This window comes from Lutra lutra, chromosome 6, assembly GCF_902655055.1.
Source record: "Lutra lutra chromosome 6, mLutLut1.2, whole genome shotgun sequence".
Classification (NCBI taxonomy): Eukaryota; Metazoa; Chordata; class Mammalia; order Carnivora; family Mustelidae; genus Lutra; species Lutra lutra.
In genome coordinates this window covers 24,552,067-24,571,649 of record NC_062283.1, presented here as the reverse complement: position 1 = coordinate 24,571,649, position 19,583 = coordinate 24,552,067, and the positions used below count along the sequence as shown (strand labels likewise).

At 44.6% G+C, this 19,583-nt stretch overlaps 1 protein-coding gene across 5 annotated transcripts in view; it reads right to left on the bottom strand.

Moving 5' to 3' along the window:
- Positions 1-19,583, bottom strand: part of SERPINB6 (serpin family B member 6) — a 37,436-nt gene that overhangs the window by 4,690 nt on the left and 13,163 nt on the right. The window contains exons 1-4 of one of the 5 annotated variants that reach the window (XM_047734975.1): positions 18,186-18,441; positions 5,723-5,897; positions 4,603-4,749; positions 797-914 (exon numbers count right to left, since the gene is read on the bottom strand). In XM_047734975.1, the coding sequence (XP_047590931.1) occupies positions 797-914; positions 4,603-4,749; positions 5,723-5,887 (430 nt within the window). In that variant the 5' untranslated portion in view covers positions 5,888-5,897; positions 18,186-18,441. Of the gene's footprint in view, positions 1-796; positions 915-4,602; positions 4,750-5,722; positions 5,898-17,496; positions 17,642-17,724; positions 17,972-18,185; positions 18,442-19,583 lie in introns of those variants that run through there. The other 4 variants (XM_047734972.1, XM_047734971.1, XM_047734974.1 and 1 more) reach the window with 4 other exon arrangements.

Genomic DNA, 19,583 nt, shown 5'->3' with positions numbered 1-19,583 from the left:
TCCTGAAACTAACCTTACACTGTACGTTAACTAGCCGGAATTTAAATTAAAAAAAAAAAAAAAGTTTCCCGATGCATGCACCTGGGACAATATTTAAATTGGGCAATCTCCTTGTGAAATACACAATAAAAAAAGTTTACTGTCCCCCAAATATAACCATGTAAGGGGATTCTGCTCCATAAAACAACAGCAGCAACAAAAACTTAAAAAGCCCTGGTAAGAAAAATACTATCACTTAAGCAAAACATAAAATGGACAAAGGAGTCCGTGTGGGATGAATTCCCCGCAAGTGAGACCGAAAAGAATGCCTGGCGCCTATGATCAAAGACAGGCACGTAAAGGATAGTCAGAAAAGTGAGCGGCGGTGTGCGTGTCCAGGGCAGTGTCAGTGAAGAGCCGCAGGAGGGGGAGGGCTCGAGCGAGGGTCCTACCAGGATGCGTGGCAGTCCACATGGCATGGGCAACACGGGGCAGGCAGATGGCACAAAGCCTGGCTCTGTCTTTTTCCTTATAGTATTTATGAAAAGAAGGTCTATATTAACAACAATGACAACCATATGGATTTTTCTAGAAGAGGAGTACTGAAGATTGAGGGATATTACAGACGCACCAATGAGACCAGGGAAGAGCTAGAGAAAATAAGCAAACACTGACAATATTTCAGAAGCAGATTTTAAAAATTTACAGTTATTCAGAGAAAAATGTCATTCCTGTTTACATGTGCATGGTCCTGTGAAGGAATGGACAGTGAGATCAATTAAAATACTATTAAGACAGAGTAACACTGTATTTTCACCTTCCGTCTTTTCGGCCACCCAGGTGTTGATGTGTGCCCTGGACTCTTCTGCAGCGGTATGAAAGTCGAGCTCTTCCATCTCTGCTTGGTAGAACTTGAGGCAGGAGTCTTTGAAAGACTAGGAGAGACAGGGCAATGTAATCACATGGCTGCAGAAAAAGTCAACACTTAGAGCTTACTTCTTCGTAGCGCCCAATCAGAATGTCTGCAATGTTATGATTTACATGCAGAATATACAGATATACAATACAATACGCCCTCGCCTATTGATAACCTGTCACACTCCTGGGTGATTTCAACAACTTCTAAACACATTTGAAAATAAATGTTTGCTATTTAAATTACTGTTTCATAAGCAATGACTAATCAAACTGAAGTATGAGGAACTAACGAAAATCCATTCTTCAGCTACATTTAATCTTAGCGTATAAACCAAGTGAAATAGTGGTCTGAGTATCAAATACACATCGTGAGCTGCTAGATTCCTTGAGGAACTAGCTCTGCAACAGTGAGGCAAGTCCAGAGACACTGAGACTATGAGGTTACTAGAGTGTCATTCCTGGACAGCCAACACATTTGCTATGTGAGTCCCGCCCACAGCTGCCTCCAGAACATTCCAGAACAATGGACTGGAAACAAGGGTCTGCTGTTCCATACAACAGGGGAAGTGCGTGATCGCACTCCACCCCTTCCACTACAACTCTCTGTGATGATGTTAGCAATGTTGTAAGTCTATGCTGTCCCGAACAGTGCCTTGCGCAGCTCCTGAACACTTGAAATAGGACCCATGCTGCTGAGGAGCTGAATAGTGAACTGCAATTGTAATTATTCACATGGAAATTCAAATAGCTACATGTGTCTAGTGCCTACCACTTTGGATGGCTCCATCTTAGAGCATGAGCAACTCTCAAAAAAGTTTAAACTATATTTTGTTAATATAGTCTGTTAAATGATGATGTCATTCATGAACATGTACATCGTGCCCCATAAAAGCAGAAAATCTGATTGAAAGTGAACGGACTGAAATAACCCATTTGTGGCCACTACGCCCTACGCACTACAGAATGGTTTCCCAATCTTTCTTTTGAACAGCTTACAGCTAAATATTTAGTCCCCCTTTCCAAGACTGGTTTTCTAGTGCAGGATTTCACGCTCCCCTTTGAGACAACATGACAGAGGGAATGGGGCACAGTAGCTACCAACGCTGTCCCGCAACTTATTAGCTGTATGACCTTAAAAATCACTTTGTCTCTCTCAGCTTCCTTGTCTTTCCCTGTGGATGAAGATACGGCATTGGTCTGAGGGCCAGATGAATTCTTATCATCAGGGCTGTTTCGTACAACATCACTGAATTCTCAGCACGCTGCAGAGGTGGGCAGGGGTATCATTTCATTTCATCCATGTAGCGTTTGTTCTCTGCCTATGTTGCCGCTCCACGGCGGCTCCGTGCCCCTGAAAACAGTGTGAGTCTCTCAGAGTAAGAAACTATTCTGGAAGAAACCTGGGCCCTGGTGTATTGATAACCTGTCACAGTCTTGGGTGATTTCAACAACTTCTAAACACATTTGAAAATAAATGTTTGTGGGGCGCCTGGGTGGCTCAGTGGGTTAAAGACCCTGTCTTCGGCTCAGGTCGTGATCCTGGAGTCCTGGGATCGAGCCCCGCATCGAGCCCCCCATCGGGCTCTCTGCTTAGCGGGGAGCCTGCTTCCTCCTTTCTCTCTCTCTGCCTGCCTCTCTGCCTACTTGTGATCTCTGTCTGTTAAATAAAGAAATTAAAAAAAAGAAAATAAATGTTTGCTATTTAAATTACTGTTTTATAAGAAACGACTAATCAAAGTGAAGGAATATCGCATGGTATGTTGCGATTGGTACTGGATTCTTGGAACACTAAATAAGAAATAATTGAGAAACAGCTGCCTTATATTTCAATATCAAAATAAGATTCAAAACATCAATGCTGGGGCACCTGGGTGGTTCAGTTGGTTAAGCATCTGCCCTTGGCTCAGATCATGGTCCTGGGGTCCTGGGATCCCGCATCGGGCTCTCTGCTCAGGGGGAAGTTTGCTTCTTCCTCCCACTCTACTTCTGTGTGCACATGCTCTCTCGCTCTCAGTTAAAAAAAAAAAAAATCTTTAAAAAAAATTTTTTCACTTAAAAAAAAAATCAATACTTTTCTTAAAGTATCCAATAGAAAAGAAAGAAAATTAAAGAAAATTCACCAGTTCTTGTGTTTATTCGAAGTTTTGTTCTTCTTTATGCCAAAGGCTTATAAAAAGATGACAAATGCCTAAGACTACTAAAATAAGATAGGCTGCAAAAAACCACGCCGTGGGGAAAAATTCTTGCCAAGATTTGACCTCATGCTTGACTACATTTACTTTACTCCAATTATTTTAAGACAATTTCCGTCTGAAACAAGTTTAAAAAAGTAATGAAAAAAATCATATAATAGAATAAGATCGATACCCCGAACATAGAACAGTAAAAGATATATAGCCCAATAAAAAGCATGCAAAGAAAATTCTCAGAAAGATACAAATGTTCAATAAACACAAGTAGGTCAATCTCATTAATTATCAAAATTTAAGAGGTCAACCACATGCAGTGTTGATGCGAGTAGACATGAGCACTCTGCTAATATTTTTAGAGAGAATGTAGATGACCACAGCACTTTGGCCAATCTGACAATATTCGCTACAACTTGAAAGCTTCACTCCCTTCCTCCCATCTATGAATCCATCTTGGAGTAACACATGCACAGAGGCACTGGATCGTGTACCCTAACATTCACTGTCTAAATGCCGGTCAGTGGGGGAGGGGCGCACTAGGTACGGTTCAGTACTTGCATACTGAGGAACAGCAGATAACAGTGAAACAGAGGTCAACGCCCAAGATACAAAGAATTTCAGACAGAGCTGGGTAAAAAGAAACAAGTTATGAAATAATATTATGGGATAATGACATTAGTTAGAGAAAACCCCACCAAACAGATTTATTTCTCCATGTGTGGGGGATACACCTCATATCTATAAAAGCTCATATACTGGGAGGGGAGTGATGAGGTATGGAAGGGGATGTGAGAGCTCTTGCTTTGCCTGCTTTGCTTGCATTTTTATATAATAAGAATATACTCATTATATAACAAGAAGGTGATAACATATTACTTGAGTAGTTTCTGAAAAATGAAAAAAAAAAAAGCCTGAAAGCACTATAAATAAAGAGAACCAGTATAATTAGACAAATAACTTTATAAAAATTCTGCACTGGGAAAAATGATAAAAATATTTACAAGTGTAAAAAGTTGACCAAGTATCACATTCACAAAAAAATGATCAGATGTGGAAAACAATGATTAGAAATATTCCTTTTGATCCCTTCTTTGTTTCAGCCAGTTTACTGCTTATTTTTTTTTAAAGGTTTTATTTCTAAGTAATCTCTGCACCCAACATGGGGCTCAAACTCACAACCCTAAGATCAAGAGTCACATGTTCTTCTGATGAGCCAGCCAGGCGCCCCTTGGCTAATTTACCTTGAACTGTGTTTGCTCCATGTTAATTCTTTTATAATTATCTCATTGAAGCTTCACAAAAATCTAGACGGTATTTATGAGAAGGCTCACTTTACAGAAGATAGCACTGAAGCAGGGTTCAAGAGAATGCATGAAGTTAGTGAACGGAGAGCCAAGTTCCTGCCTACCGGTGTGAATTTATAACCCTCAGGCTACCTGCTGTCACCTCATGACCCTTCCTCCCTACCCCCTTGGCATCTTTACTTTCTTGGTCAAAAACAGTGTGTATGACTTACCGAGAGGAATTCATAAGACTTGTCTCCAAAGAGCCTGTTGGCAGTTCTAAGCAAGTACTGTGCATCGGTCCTGTTGACTTCCGTGAGAAGCGACTGGAACCCCTGGTGCACATCCCCTCCTCCGCAGCTTTTACTTAAAGACAGTGTCTGAAATCCAAAACAGAATACAAATGCACAACGTCAGTGTGCCCAGACTTCCCAAAATGGATACAACACAGCTCAGCCTAATACAGATCCAGCTTAAGACTGGTCCAATGGAATATAAAAGGCACTTCCTACAGGGGGCGGGGCAGAGCCCTGAGAGCACCCTTAGACCGCAGTGCCCTCTGCAAGCCCTACTCTGTGGGCTCACTTCTCAGAGTCTGTCCGCAAATAAGGCTGCCCACCAGGCCCCCCTTCTCTGCAAACACAGGCACTCCTCGAATAGAAAGGGCTGGATAAGGCTTTGTGCATTTAAGCTGGTCCTCCTGGAAGCTGGGTACCATCTTGTAAGGAAGCCCAGGCCACCCGGCCAAGGAGACACGCCTAGGAGGCTACATGGAGGAGACCCAAGACCCCACACCAGGGACCCTTCTGGGGCCAAGTGGAGAAGCATCCCCAACACAGGCAGAGTCAGGCCCCAGGAAATTGTCATCTTAAGCTGCTAAGTTTTAGGGTACTGGTTAGTCAACAGCAAACAACTGAGATGTTACTGGAAACATCTGTGACTGACCAGTGCCATTCTAAGAAGGTTTTACACTTCAGTGAGAAAATTAACGTATCAATTTCTAACAACTGAAAAGCAAGTGACAACATCCAAACACTATCACAGAACTCAGCATGGGCCGTGTGAGGGACTCCCTACTCACAAACTCAAACTCATGGAAAAAGCATAGTCCGGGCTAGTGACGTCACTCATCCTTCTTCATAGAGCACACCACTTCCTCCCTCACAGATCTGAGGCCACCACTCCAGGTGCTCGCTCCCTCAGAACTAGCATGTCACCTGCTGCTCTGTCCCCATTCCCTAGCACCAGCAGAGGGACCTGTCAGGAGCCAATCCTGGAGGTGAACATGAAGACCAGCTCAACTGACAAATTAACAGCATTTCCTGTCACCCAGAAATGGCTTCAGGTATATACCTGGAACATCTGGGCTGCCGTGTTTCCCTTTGAGCCCATGAAGACCATGGACAGGGCAGAAGAGATGCTCATGGGTGAGAAAAACACATTTTTCGAGTTGTCTTCACCCAGCTTTTTCAGAAGACTTAAGGCAAAGGTGCCATTTGCCTCTGAAAGAGTATCCATGACGGTGAGCCTGAAAGAATGGTTCTAAAATCAGTATCACATTCCAAATTACATAAACAAACAAACAAATAACACAATAAAATCAGTATCACATTCCAAATTACATAAACAAACAAATAACACAATAAAATCAGTATCACATTCCAAATTACATAAACAAACAAACAAATAACACAATAAAATCAGTATCACATTCCAAATTACATAAACAAACAAACAAATAACACAATAAAATCAGTATCACATTCCAAATTACATAAACAAACAAACAAATAACACAATAAAATCAGTATCACATCACTACAGGATTACACATTGACTATATTCACTCTGTTATTAGTGGTTACCACTTTGGTTCAGTGGGCAAATACGTATATTCACAAAACTCTATTTCTTTTTGGGGCCTTCAAAATTATTTTGTGCACATCTAATATTAAGTGAAAAGTAAAACTGAACAACGTATTAATAATATAATCCTGTTGTGTGGGGGGGAAAGGGCAGTGAGGACGGCTATGTCCTCACCTACCTGGGAGCACAGAGGAAGTGTGGAAGTTATACATTTGACAGCTTACCCAAGTTACTTCCGGCGGGGGGGGGGGGGCAGTCAGGAAAGGAGTTATTGGCTTTTGCTTCCATTTCTTATTGTTTGGTGTGTAGTGTGGGTTTGTATGTATTATTTAATCCTCCAAAAATCATTCAAAATGATGAATCCAACCACAAGGTTACGCAAAAAAAGATGGTTGAATGTTTTTAAGATGTGGGAGGACTCCATTTTAAGATAACCTGAAGCCCAAAGATAAAAGATAAATCAAACCACATGCAAAGTTATATGAAAACCTTAAAAACAAGGACTTTTGACCTTCAGTTCTCCTTCTATGAAACCTCTGCTTGTGCTGAGGCCCAAATCTACGGCCATGTTCCCCAGACCCCCTGCTGCCACAGGCCTTCTTGCCCCTTGTTCTGGACAAGGGTATGTGACAGCAGGTACATGCCCTTGGCCACCTCCAGATACAGACCTCAGGGGTAAGGGGTCAGACTGCACAGGTTGGCATGGAGGGCATGTGACGATGACCCCGGGGGTCTAGGCAGGATCCAGAACAGGAATACTTCTGGGAGGTCTAGGATGGGGTGGGTATGAGAACCTTCAAACAGTTCTTTAGAAAGACCTATCACCGACTCCCCATTTTATGACGGGGGAGCTCAAGGTGAAGTGATAAAGCCAAGCTAAGGAACTAAATAGCTAAGGCTGAACTCAGGGCCAATACCCTGTCTTTGCACTGCAGTTATAGATGTCCCTACTTGAGGAAGAGCCTGAAGGTAGGACAGAAGGGTCAGCGGGAAGGCAAGAGGCAGCCAAGGGCCCCATCAGCCAGCTTAGCTGCAGACGCAGCAGCGGGCCCGGGAGGAGCAGACTCTGGGAGCAGCAGCCCCTGCCTGCTTTGCTGTCTTGACAAATATTTACCAGACTCACATTTCCCCCATCAGAGACTGGGGAAATGACTCATCTGAGCTGTGCGAGGGAATCTAAGGAACAAGGAAAGGGCGACACTAGATATTTTCGGGGAGTAGAAGGGAGAGGGGAGGACAAATCTGACTGAAAGGCCCAGACCAGAGAATGAGGAGTAAACCCACCTTTCACAGAGCGTGCTTTTCTGTTCATAACTGTGGGCCACTGAATATGGGCAGCAGAGAGGCCCCCAGCCCAACTCCTGCCTGGAACATGCGAACGTTCCCTTATACAGCAGAGACCTTGCAGGTGTGATTAAAGGAAGGATCTGGACATGGGGAGGTCACTGGGGATTATCCAAGTGACCCCTAAACGTCATCACGTGTATCCTAATGAGAGGCGGGCGGGCAGAGGAGGATGTGACCAAGGAGGAAAGCAATGTGGGGACAGAAGCAAAGCGTTACCCTGTGGCTTGAAAACTGGAGGAAGGGGAGACAAGCAAGGGTTGGGGAACTGCAGCTCTGGAAGCTGGAAAGGGCACGGGACAGATGCTCCTCTTGAGCTTCTGGAGGGAGCAAGGCCCTGCAGCCCCTCAGTGTGGCTCAGTGAAACCTGCCAGCCTTCTGGCCTCCAGAAGCCCGAGAGTAAATGCGCTGAGGTTGTGGTGATTTGTTACAAGAGCCGCAGAAAACGAATACTTAACGAATACACCTGATAAATTGTATTTTCGGTCCTTGTTTAAACTCTTTGTTTTCAAACTCTCCTTTATTCATTATAGAGAGAAGGTGGGGCGCTGGGCACTCCTGGTTTGCTCAGACCTTCCGTCCGTATCTTAAATTGCTAATTTCTGATGAAAGTACAATAGAACATACCCACTACTAAAATTCTCCTAGATACAACTGATCGTATGATACAGAAATAGCTTCAGGAATTCACAGGGCCTTGGGAACATCAACATAAACAAAAGTAGCCATTATATGAGACGGATGCAAAGTTACACTGCTTATTTGGATTTTGTATTAGCAAATGCTCCCTGCTTATTAATTTTAAAGGAAACAACTGTTAAAAACAGGTTTAAGAATTAAGAACTAGGTAAGAGGGGATCCCACAGGACAAGAAGCACAGTCCCAAGTATTCCTGATACAGGTGTCTGTGGGTTTCCAGATACACTAATCTTCTTGTTGGGGACGGGGGGACCTCTGGCTTTGCCCCCAAGATAGCACAACCCCTCAGTGAATCAAGAAAGCTGAAAGATTTAAAAGTATATTTTTGTTAAAAAAAAAAAAAAAAAAAAAAAGGAAGAAAGCTGAAAGACCAATAACTAGTTCCTCAACATAAAGCAGCTCCAGTCTTATTTTAAATACTGAGGCCAGGAAGAACAAGCCAGGACATTCAGAGAAAAAGGCACCTGTCAGGAAGGAGACGAGGTTTATAATCCCAGCTCATGGGCTCTGAATATATTCTTGAGGGTTAAGTGGGTTAAGCCTCTGCCTTCAGCTCAGGTCATGATCTCAGGGTCCTGGGATCGAGCCCCACATCAGGCTCTCTACTCAGCGGGGAGCCTGCTTCCCCCTCTCTCTCTGCCTGCCGCTCTGCCTACTTGTGATCTCTCTCTCTGTCAAATAAATAAATAAAATCTTTTTTTAAAAGTATATATATATATATATATTTTTTTTTTTTTTTTTTTTTTTTTTTTTAAATTTCTGCTCCCTGTCTGAGGAAGAGACTGGCCCAGATAAGTGTTTCCTTCCATCCTGGATAGGAGGGAACAATGTCACCTGTGGCTCACTCTTCAAAGCCCAAAGGAAAGTCTAATAGCTTCCATTTTTCAGCTGCAAATGACTGATAGCCACCAAATGTAAAATTCCATCCACATCCTATAAAAAATGCTAAATAAAAAAGAAACATGAAATCAATGATGCCTCATAGGTTTATCCCAGATACGCAGGATAGTCTTACAGCAGAAAATATGCTAATCATGAAATAACTAAATTGCTCACTCACAATAAATGTCCTTGAAACAAATGGGAAATGATACTTCCTATACTTCCTTAATGTGATGATCATTGATGATAAAATATTAGAAAACAGTTCCCTTGTTCACAAATAGGAACAATAACTAATAACCAGATTAAAAAGTTTTAACTTCAGAAAAAATAAATATCGCTTTTGGAGTATATACTACACACTGGGACCTATGTTAGCACTTTTCCTAAAACACTTTCACAATTCTATAAGACTGGTTGACAATACCAGCATTTGACATTGCTCTTTTGTCTTGCCCTGTGGTCACAAGACTATACAAGCAGCGGGGTGGTGGCGGGAAACCAGGTCTGAGTGGCTCTGGAGTTCACTCTCTTAATCACCGTAACATACTGAATTCCAAAAAAAAAAGGAGAGGTGGAGAGCAAATTAAAGATACCTGTCCCAAACACAATTTTTGAAAGTTCAAAAACTATTCCTTTTCAACAATGACTAAGATAGGTATTCCTTCCTAATCTGTGTAAACGATGTTGTAAATCTGCATGCCAATATTCCCAGATCGTAATTTAGAATTAAATAAAAAATAAAGGAAGACAAAAATGTCATGAAAACATTCATATTCCCCGAGCCAAAAATTCCACATCTATGGATTTAATTAAAGGTAAAACTCAGAGTTACTGATACAAATACCAGGCACAGACCAACATGGCAACATAGGTCGGTCCTGTCTTCACTCGCCCTCGCAAGAAGAACTAACATCTATTCAAGAACACGACGGCACTGAGAGAATCCTAGCGCACGGGGTGAGGCTGAAGACAGACTGCATTAGACAAGTAAGAGGAGCGGCTACATGCTGGCCATACTGCCCTCCAGCCCCCCGGAAAGTGCCGCACCGTAAGGGGAGGTCTCCCCTGAGTCTCCGGTTTCTCCAGTGGGAAAGGAGAACCTAGGGGAGACAACCAGCCTCCCCCAGCACTGGGTTTTTTGCAGGAGCCCCTACCCTGATGTCTCTCTACTGAGATTGCAGGGGAGTCCGCAGGGCTCAACCACTGGGCATCTGTGATGGACAAGAGGGGAGGGGCTTGCAACAACCACCACATGGATCTTGGCAGACCGAGTTTAAACCTGCAATGTCCCAAGAGGGGAGGGGCTTGCAACAACCACCACATGGATCTTGGCAGACCGAGTTTAAACCTGCAATGTCCAGGCAGTAATCCCGCCCAGAGGCTTTGCTCATCTGTAGGACTAAGTCAGGGGTGACCTCTGAATAGTGAACACGCTGGGGTGGAGATCTCCCTGATTAGGTCCTCAGACCAGGAGAGTGCCAGCCCTAGTGCCCGGTTTGAAGGTGCCCAAGCTAACGTGCTGAGTCATAGCCCCACCCGCCGTGGAGAGGGACTTCCAGCCCCATCTGACCAGAAGGCCTGGTGGCAACCGGTGGAAGCTGGGTTGCCCAGTGGTGCTCAAGCTGAGAGGCGGACAGGCAGAGCTGACTATCCCCACAGCAAAGCCAGTACCAAGTATGGAGGCAGAAGGATACATTCACAGAGGATTGAGGGTAGCTCCAGGACTCTCCCAACCAGAGAGCCCATTTAGGAAACTGAGAGTAGCTTGGAGTAGCCTTCCCTCTCCCAGCTAGGCAAGGTAGCTGAACCACAGTAGCTGCTGTGGAGGGGGTCTTCCAAGCCCCATCTGACCAAAAGAGCTGGACACAACCCCTGGGAGCTGTTCAACCCAAGGGTCTTGAGCCAAGAGAAGGACAGACAGAGCTGAGAGTTTGCAGAGCAAAGCCAACAGTCCTGTTTAACAGGGAAATTGAGATGTGGATCAGTCTGAGTTAAGACAACAAAGAATTTTACCAGCTCTAGAACTGCTTCTACCACTGAACTGGAACAGGGAATCTAATTCATAGCCCCAGTCACTGCTGAATACAGCCTTCAGCCCGTTCAATCAGGAAACCTACCCAGAGCACATGAGAAGCTCTGTAGCCCATTCAACATCCCTAGAATCACAGGCTCTTGAAAGAGAGTACAGCCCATGGCTTCCCCCATCTGCAGAGTGAAACCTGTGGCCTCACCTGAGTAGGGAACCCTGTTTCAGCCCCCCAAACAATGAGTTGTATAGGCCCTCGGTTCAGGCCTGCTGCCCTACCAGGGCAGGAAAGCTAATTCAGAGCCCCAACCACTACTGAATATAGTACCCACTCCTGACCATCTAGCAAGCAGGACCAGAAATCCAAGCAATTGCTGAGCCTATCCCACAGCCTCACTTAGGTAGGGAACCAAGCCAGTAGTCCTACTCAGCCAACAATTCTCAGCCAGTGGCACAACCTACCATCTCCATCTTCAGAGCTCGAACAATTGCCTCATCTCAAAATAGACCATAATAACAGGTCCCACCTGCCTAAAAACATTAGCAGCAGATGTATCCAGAAACCCGCTGTGCTAACTAGTGAAGGACGGTCTCTGCCAAAATCAATCAGAAAAGTCTAGAGGAACCCCATTAGTCAAACGTGTAGATACCAACATAAGGAATCAAGGGTCATGAAAAATCAGGTAAAGAGGAGACCATCAAAGGAAACTAATAAAGCTCCAATAACAGACCTAAAAGAAATGGAGATTTATGAACTGTCAGAAAAAGGATTCAGAATAATCCTCCTAAGATAGTTTAGTGAGCTAAAAGAAAGTACGGACTTACAACTAAACAAAATCAGGAAAACAATGCAGGACCGAAATGAGAAGTCTGACAAGAACGTAACAACCATCAAAAAATCCCAAAAAGCTGAAATCCTAGAGTTGAAAGTACAATAAGAGAACCAAAGAATTCAAGAGTTTCAAAGGTAGACTTGATCATGCAGACAAAAGAATCTGGAGGACAGAACATTGGAAATTATTCAGTTATAGAAACAAAATGAAAAACAAATGAAAAACCAGGAAGAAAGTCCAAGGGAATTATAAGACACAATGAAAAGAAACAATATTTGCACCATGAGAATTCCAGAGGGAGAAGAGAAAGAGAAAGGGACAGAGAGTTTATTTAAAGAAATAATGGCTGGAAACTTCCAAAACCTGAGGAGAAAAATGGATATATACACCCATGAGGCACAAAGGACCCTAAATAGGTTGAATGTGAACAGGGCTACACCGAGACACACCAGAATTAAACTGTCAAAGACAAAGAAAGAATTTTAAGAGCAGCAAGAGAAAAGAGAGACGTTACATACTTATGGGAACCAGTAAGACTATAAGCAGATTTCTCAACAAAAACATTTCAGGCCAGGAGAAAATGGGATGACATTAAAAATACTGGGGAAGGGCGCCTGGGTGGCTCAGTGGGTTAAGCCGCTGCCTTCGGCTCAGGTCATGATCTCAGGGTCCTGGGATCGAGGCCCACATCGAGCTCTCTGCTCAGCAGGGAGCCTGCTTCCCTCTCTCTCTCTCTCTGCCTTCCTCTCCGTCTACTTGTGATCTCTCTCTGTCAAATAAATAAATAAAATCTTTAAAAAAAAAAAAAAATACTGGGGGAAAAAAAAAAAAACCCAAAACTAAAACCCCCAAACTGTCAACTAGTTATTCTATGCCTGGTGAAGCTCTCCTTAAGAAACAAAGAAGAGATAAAGACTTCCGAGTACAAACAAAAGCGGGGAGATTTCATTACCACCAGACCTGTCTTTACAAGAAATGCTACAGGGAATTCTTTGAGTGGGAGTAAAAGAACACCAACATAAAAACACAAAAAGGTAGCATAAATCTCATTGGTAATGGTAAATAGTCATAGATTCTGCAACATGGTAATAGTGGTACATAACTCACTTACAACCCTGGTTTAAAAGTTAAAAAAAAAGATTAATGTAGGGAAAAAATATCCATAAATATAATAATCTGTTATTAGTTATTCAACATAAAAATGTTAGTTGAAATAGCAATTATCTATAATGTGGAAGGGAGAAGAAGTAAAAGTATAAAGTATATTAATTCTATTGCAGTTAAGTTATTATCAGTTTAAAATAGGGTTTATAGGGCTGCCTGGCTGGCTCAGTCAGTTAAGCATCATGATCCCAGGGTCCTGGGATAAGTCCCACTTCGGGCTCCCTGCTGAGTGGAAAGTCTACTTCCACTCCTCTGGCTCATGCATTCTCTCTCTCTCTTTCACTCCCTCTCTCTCTCAAGTAAATACATAAAATCTTTTTTAAAAAAATTTTAAACCAAACCTTAGTAAACATTTCCATAAACTTCTATAAACCTTATAAATCAAGACTTACACAGTCCAGTAAGCCAGGATCACCTAAGGCTTTCAAACAGGTTTAAGAACACACAAAGCATTACAGTAGTCATAAAAATCATAACACCATGGATCTAATGTATTTTATCTTTGTTATATCTTCTTATACACTTCCTAAGGTGACAGTAATGCTCATTTTAATGGTTCCCTGGTGCTCAATCAGTCTTAAGGGACCATCCCCACCCCAAGAACCAGGCTCCTCGGTCACTGGCGGTCCCAGCGGCTCCTTGGAGCTCGGCACTCACCATTTTGTGGACAAGCACACCCCAGTAGGTGGGGGAGTTTCGATCTTCATTTCTCCATTTTCTGGGATTTTACAAGGCCAAAGCCAGTCACACTAACTTTCAGTTTCTGGTAACCCAGTGTCTTTCCTTAAAATGAAGTATTATTTGAGTTTTCCTCCATCTGGGTTGTATAACGTGGCTATGAGCTTCATTTTTAGGCCTCTGGGTTGGCTTGTGTGACTACTGTGCTTGATAACAGAACGTTTTACAGTAACAACCACAGGTGGATCATCACACAGCACTTCCTAAAACATTACTGAAATTCCTTTGTGCCTTCCCAAAGCTCATTTTGTCTGCCTCACTTGAAGTCACTAATGGACTCAGGGATTTTTACAAACAATGCTTTAGCTGGTCTCAGTTTTCTTCTTGGTGCCTGAACCGCCATAACTGGGCTAGTGGGGGCTCTCTTTAAATTGATTCCTTTATCTTGATATGTTGATCTCAAAGGTTCTTTCTCTAGGGCAACAACTCTAGTGCTTACCAACCCATTTCCACTTTTTTCCCAGCCCAAAGACCTCAGGGATCAGCCCCCTCCCGGTTTCTTTGAATGGGGAAGCACTGTAAAGTACAAAATCTGAACCTTCAGGGAGTATGTGAGTTTTGGTGCTGCCGTCTGGGTCACACCAGCGACAAAGCTAGGTAGATGTTTCCTTTCAGGCCCAAATGTGCCAAGCTGTAAATGAGACTGCCGCATGAAGTTTTGACACACTTGACTTTTCTAAAGCACAATCGCACTTTGAGGCCTTCTTTGATGACACTCAAGCACTCATACCACTGTTTTGTCAGTCACGTTTTAGACACACCGCTCTCCTGCATGCCACCCTGCCACCTTCTATGAGAGATCTCTTTGCCAATAATATCCTCTGTGTCAGACCCCAGGGTCTTCCTGCTTCATGATTTACTTATTTTGATGAAGCAAAATGTCCAGCAGTTTTCCAAAATAGAATGCATACATTTTGGCTTTTTGCATGTCTGAAAGTCTTTACCATCCCATGTAATTGACAGTGTGGCAGGGTCTGGAATGAGCTGCACAACATTTTACCTCCAAATGTCTGACACTTTGCTACTTTGCTTTCCAGCCTGCAGCTCTGCTGTTGGGAAGTCTGATGACATTCTGACCCCAGTTCCATCCCTCCTTCCCCATATCTCCAAAATGCTCATAAAATCTTATCCTTATCCCTGATGTTCTAAAATGTCACAATGTGTCCTTAAGATGGGCCCAGTTTATTTATTTGCTGTGTACCTGGTGGGATATTCCAATCTAGCAATTCAAATTTTCCTTCCTCTCCGGGGAAAATTTCAAGGAACTTGTTAGTTCCCTCCAGACTGACTCTGTTCTCTTTTTTGGTATCCCCTATTATTCAGGTCTTAGAAATCTTGGACTGATCTCATTTGATATTGCCTAAGCAGCTTCATGTCATGGCACACACAGAAGATATTTGTGTGGCACTTTGGGATGGGCAAGCTGGCTTACCGCAGAGGCAGAAAGTTTTGCTCTGATCTTCCCTCTCTTGCATTTTCCGCCACCATGACATTTTTGTCCCATTTCTTGGAAGAGGTTCATGATTTTATCTTCTAACTTTTTACTGATTTTTTTTCTAATTTCATCCATTATATTTTTAATTTCCAAGGACTTCTCCTTGTTCTCTGCTGTTCCTTCTTTACAGCCCTCTATTCCAATTCCTTGGAAAACATCATTACATTCTTATTGCGTTATCTCCTGCTCCCTACACTGTCTCCTTCTCTGGAATCTTTTTTGTTATTGTGGTCAGTGTACGCTTTATTTTATCTAGGTGTGTTTCATGCATAGGCTTCTCACAAATGTCTGACTGATCCTTGGATATCAGTCACATTTAAGAGGAAAATACAAAACAGTGTTGGAAATTGTTTATATGGGGAGGAAGTCAGCTGGGGGCTTCCATGCAGTGTGATCAAGAGATCAGTGGCTGGTTGTGGTTGTCCAGCAAGTGGAGGAACCCGCTGGTGTGGCTGCTGGTGTGTTCTGAAAGCAAGCTGGGCAGGGCTGGAATTTCTATGGGATCTATAATTCCCTCGTTTCAACCCAGTACCTGGTGGTCCCTGAGTCTGAGCATCAAATTCAGACCTGATCTCCTAGTGGGTGGCTGGTAGGGATGGGAGGGTGGCTGCCTGGTTGCCGGGGTCAGGGATAGCAGGTGGGTTTTAATGGATCTGTCAACACATGTTCTAACAAGACCCTGTTTTGCATCCCTGCACTTCAGCCCTACCCTTCTGGGTACTGGAGCCTCCACCCTTGAGCACGTGGCCTCTGCAAACATAAAAACTGAGTATTAAAGTTTTATTAACGAACAATTTCATATGAGTGTGTGTGTATAAAACAAGCCTAACAAAACTATCCTTGTACTATTATTTTTCCCTAAAGCACCAACAGTAACTTTGAGCAATTAATGTTCACAATTGATTTGATTCAACCGATCAGGTTTTTAAAATGTTACTATTTGTGCTTCCTTGCCTTCTTGCATTAAGGATGCCTTAATTTCCTACAAAATCCAACCATTTAAAGATTGACTGAATGGAGACCTGGGCTTCTGCTTTGTCCCTACCTACATTGTCTGGTGTACTCTGTGTATCCTCTGTGTGTTTTACTTTTCTGAACAGCAGTTCTCCAATATGTGAACAGGAGATGATTCCTTCTATGTACAAGTTTAGTGTGAAGATTAAATAAACTAGTGTCTGGCATGCACTGGGTATTCAACAAATGGGTAGAATTATACACTATTTCCTTTCTTCTGATGTCTAGGTCTGATCTCAGGTCAGCAAGCTTGGAAATGCAAGGCATGTGGTCTTGCTCCAGATCCTATAACAAATGCCTAGTGTGATACAGAGTGCTCTTAGTACAAACAAAAAAGAATGGTGATTACATTCACTCTAATTCCACTCTACTGTTAACAGGCAGAGCTCACTATACAGAATATGCAGAATTGTAATAAGATACCTTGGACTGGAATTGGCCTCATATAATTTTAAATACTTAGTTCATGTGACCAAGTATGACTGAAAGTGTACCCTTTCTCTGTGATGACATAAAGGAAATGATATAATCACTCAAAGATATCATGAAATACTGGGGCACACCTCTATAATACTGATAACAGCTTCATCCATGTTAACCCCAGTGCACATTTCTTAGCTCAGCAATACAATGCTGCCATAGGACCTGAATCCAAAGGTTACATTTGCCGGCTCACCTCACCACACCAGTCCTAAACCACACCAGGGAGGAAGTAGGCAGCCTCCCGACAGTCATATTCCTGTCCTCAGGTACGGCTGGACAGACCCAAGGAGTAAGCGTGCCAACACTCACCCAGTTCCCCCCTAGCATCTAGGTATTTATTCCTGACAGCATGTGACTATTCATTTCCCATACTTCTCTTTTCTAAAACTGAGCTTTATGGGGAGAAAGGGGGAAAGAAAATAACTTATGTGCCAATTTCGTCTAGCGCAGAAGCCCAAAGTATGATGAAAATTTCTATCATGTCCTTTTAAGCCCCTTAGACACCACATCTTGGAGTACTTTGCCTGTGGGGAGTTTAACGAAAAAACACAGAAGTAACAATATCTGGAATGATGCTCACGAGTTATCTCAGCAGGCCTGAGGGGCCTGGAAAGTGCTGCGGAATTTGCGACTACGGGGGTGGTCAGGAAGACCAAGGTGCAGTGAACCAGAATCAGGCTGCCTCTCCCACGACCCCCGCGCCTTCTCGAGGGTCTCCAACCCCACTCTGGATTCCCAACGCCCGGCGCCCCGCAGGCCTGGGCCACAGGGCAGGTGGCCTGTGGCAAGGGACGGCGCGCGAGGTCACCTGTGGCCGCGGGACCCAGCGTGGCAGTTCCCCATGCTCAGCGCTGTCCCCATGACCGCTCGCGCTTCCTCCACTGCTGGCGCGGGGCTGCGCGTCCCGGTCTAGGCCTCCACGCACAACTCACCAAATGGCGTCACTGTCCTAGACCTCCGGACTCCTCAGGGGAACACGAACCCAAATGCTCACACCCCACCCCCGCCCAGCTAGAACTGCAAGGGCCACGGCCCCGCCCTCCCCACGCGTGACCGCGGCCCCGAGAGGCGACACCCCTCCCCATGCGCGGCCACGCCCCGGTCCGCGCAAGCCCCCTCGACCTCGCCTCACCCCTCCCCCGAGGGACGATGCCCAACCGCTCCCTTCGCGCCGGCCGCTCCATTCTTCGTCCCCCGCTTGCTGGCCTGGGAGCGGAGGACAGACCCCCATGTGCCGGGGCGGGTCTCACGCCCACCCCAGCCACGTACCTCAGAGGGTCGGCGCAGCGGTCCGAAAGGAAGGGAGTAGCTCCCGGCCTCAAATAGCCGCGCAGCCCGAGGGCGGGGCGAGTCCGGGGAAGCGAGCCAGCGACGCCCACCCCTGGGATCGCGGAGCCGCAGCCCGGGCGCGGAGGAGGGCGGAGGGGGAGACGAGCAGGTGTGCGCCAGGTACTCCCCTGCACTTTGACCGCCGCCGCCGGGAGCCCGCTGGTCAGCCGGCCGCGGGAGGGGCCGCGCCGCCTTTCTGGGCCTAGTTTCACGGACCGCGCCCACTGGGCCACCGGGGGAAAGTGAATCAAAGCAAGGCGTGACCGTCCAGAGGTTTTGTCAGAGGGCGGCCCTGCGTGGTCATGGCTTTGTGGAGACCGGGAATTATGTTCTCAGCGACCAGAAAAGTGCCAGTTCCTGGTACATGGGCATAAGTTGTACCGTTTAGGACAGAAATTTATTTCTTATGTATTTATTTTTTAAAGAGAGAGGCGATGGGAGTGGGCAGAGGGAGGAGAGAATCTTAAGCAGGCGCCATCTCAGGACCCCTGAGATCATGACCTGAATGCAAATCAGGAGTGGGGTGCTAATCGACAGAGCCACCCAGATGGCCCAGGACAGAAATTTTTAAATGAACAAACTCTACGTGATCCTCTGGCTATTCAAAGACTCCAGTAGTCTTCCGACCCATGTGAATTGCACTCCAGGGTACTGACAAATTAACCAAATGCATAGGAAATCCACGTTTGCCATCTTGGAGCAGTCTTGGAGAATGGGATCGGCTCAGGTGACTGGAGGAGGGGAAAATGCTCGCCACGTTTTAAAAACAAGGTCAGTTTTGGAAACTTCAAGACTATTTGGTGCTTCCTCCATCCTTACCCTAGGCCCGGAGTTCTCACCCTACACACTGTTAACATCGGAGCTGGATAATTCTTGGTTGCGCTCCCACACTGTAGAATGCTTAACAGCATCCCTGGCCTCTCTAGACACTACATGGCAGTAGCCGTAGCCGACCCCATCCCAGTTGTGACTGTTTTGATTTTATTTTTGTAGTGAAACATAAAGGAATACGCAGAGGTATCACTCCACCTTTATCCTCCCCGTTCCTTTTCAACCCAGTTTTACTGGCTTCAGGTTTGTCTTTCCAGCTCGCCTTTTTGCAAACATGTATGTGTGTGTGCCCTTATCAGAAAGGCAGCATTCTGTTACCTTTTATCTATCCATAGTTCTGCAACTTTTTTTTTTTTTTCACTTAACAAACTTTGGAGATCTCTGTATTTGCTACAGAGAGATCCTTATTCCTTTTCATGGCTACATCGAGTATTTCATCGTGTCACTGATGGTCATGTGGGTTGTTTCCAATCTTATTCATTACAAATAATGCCACCAATAACCTAG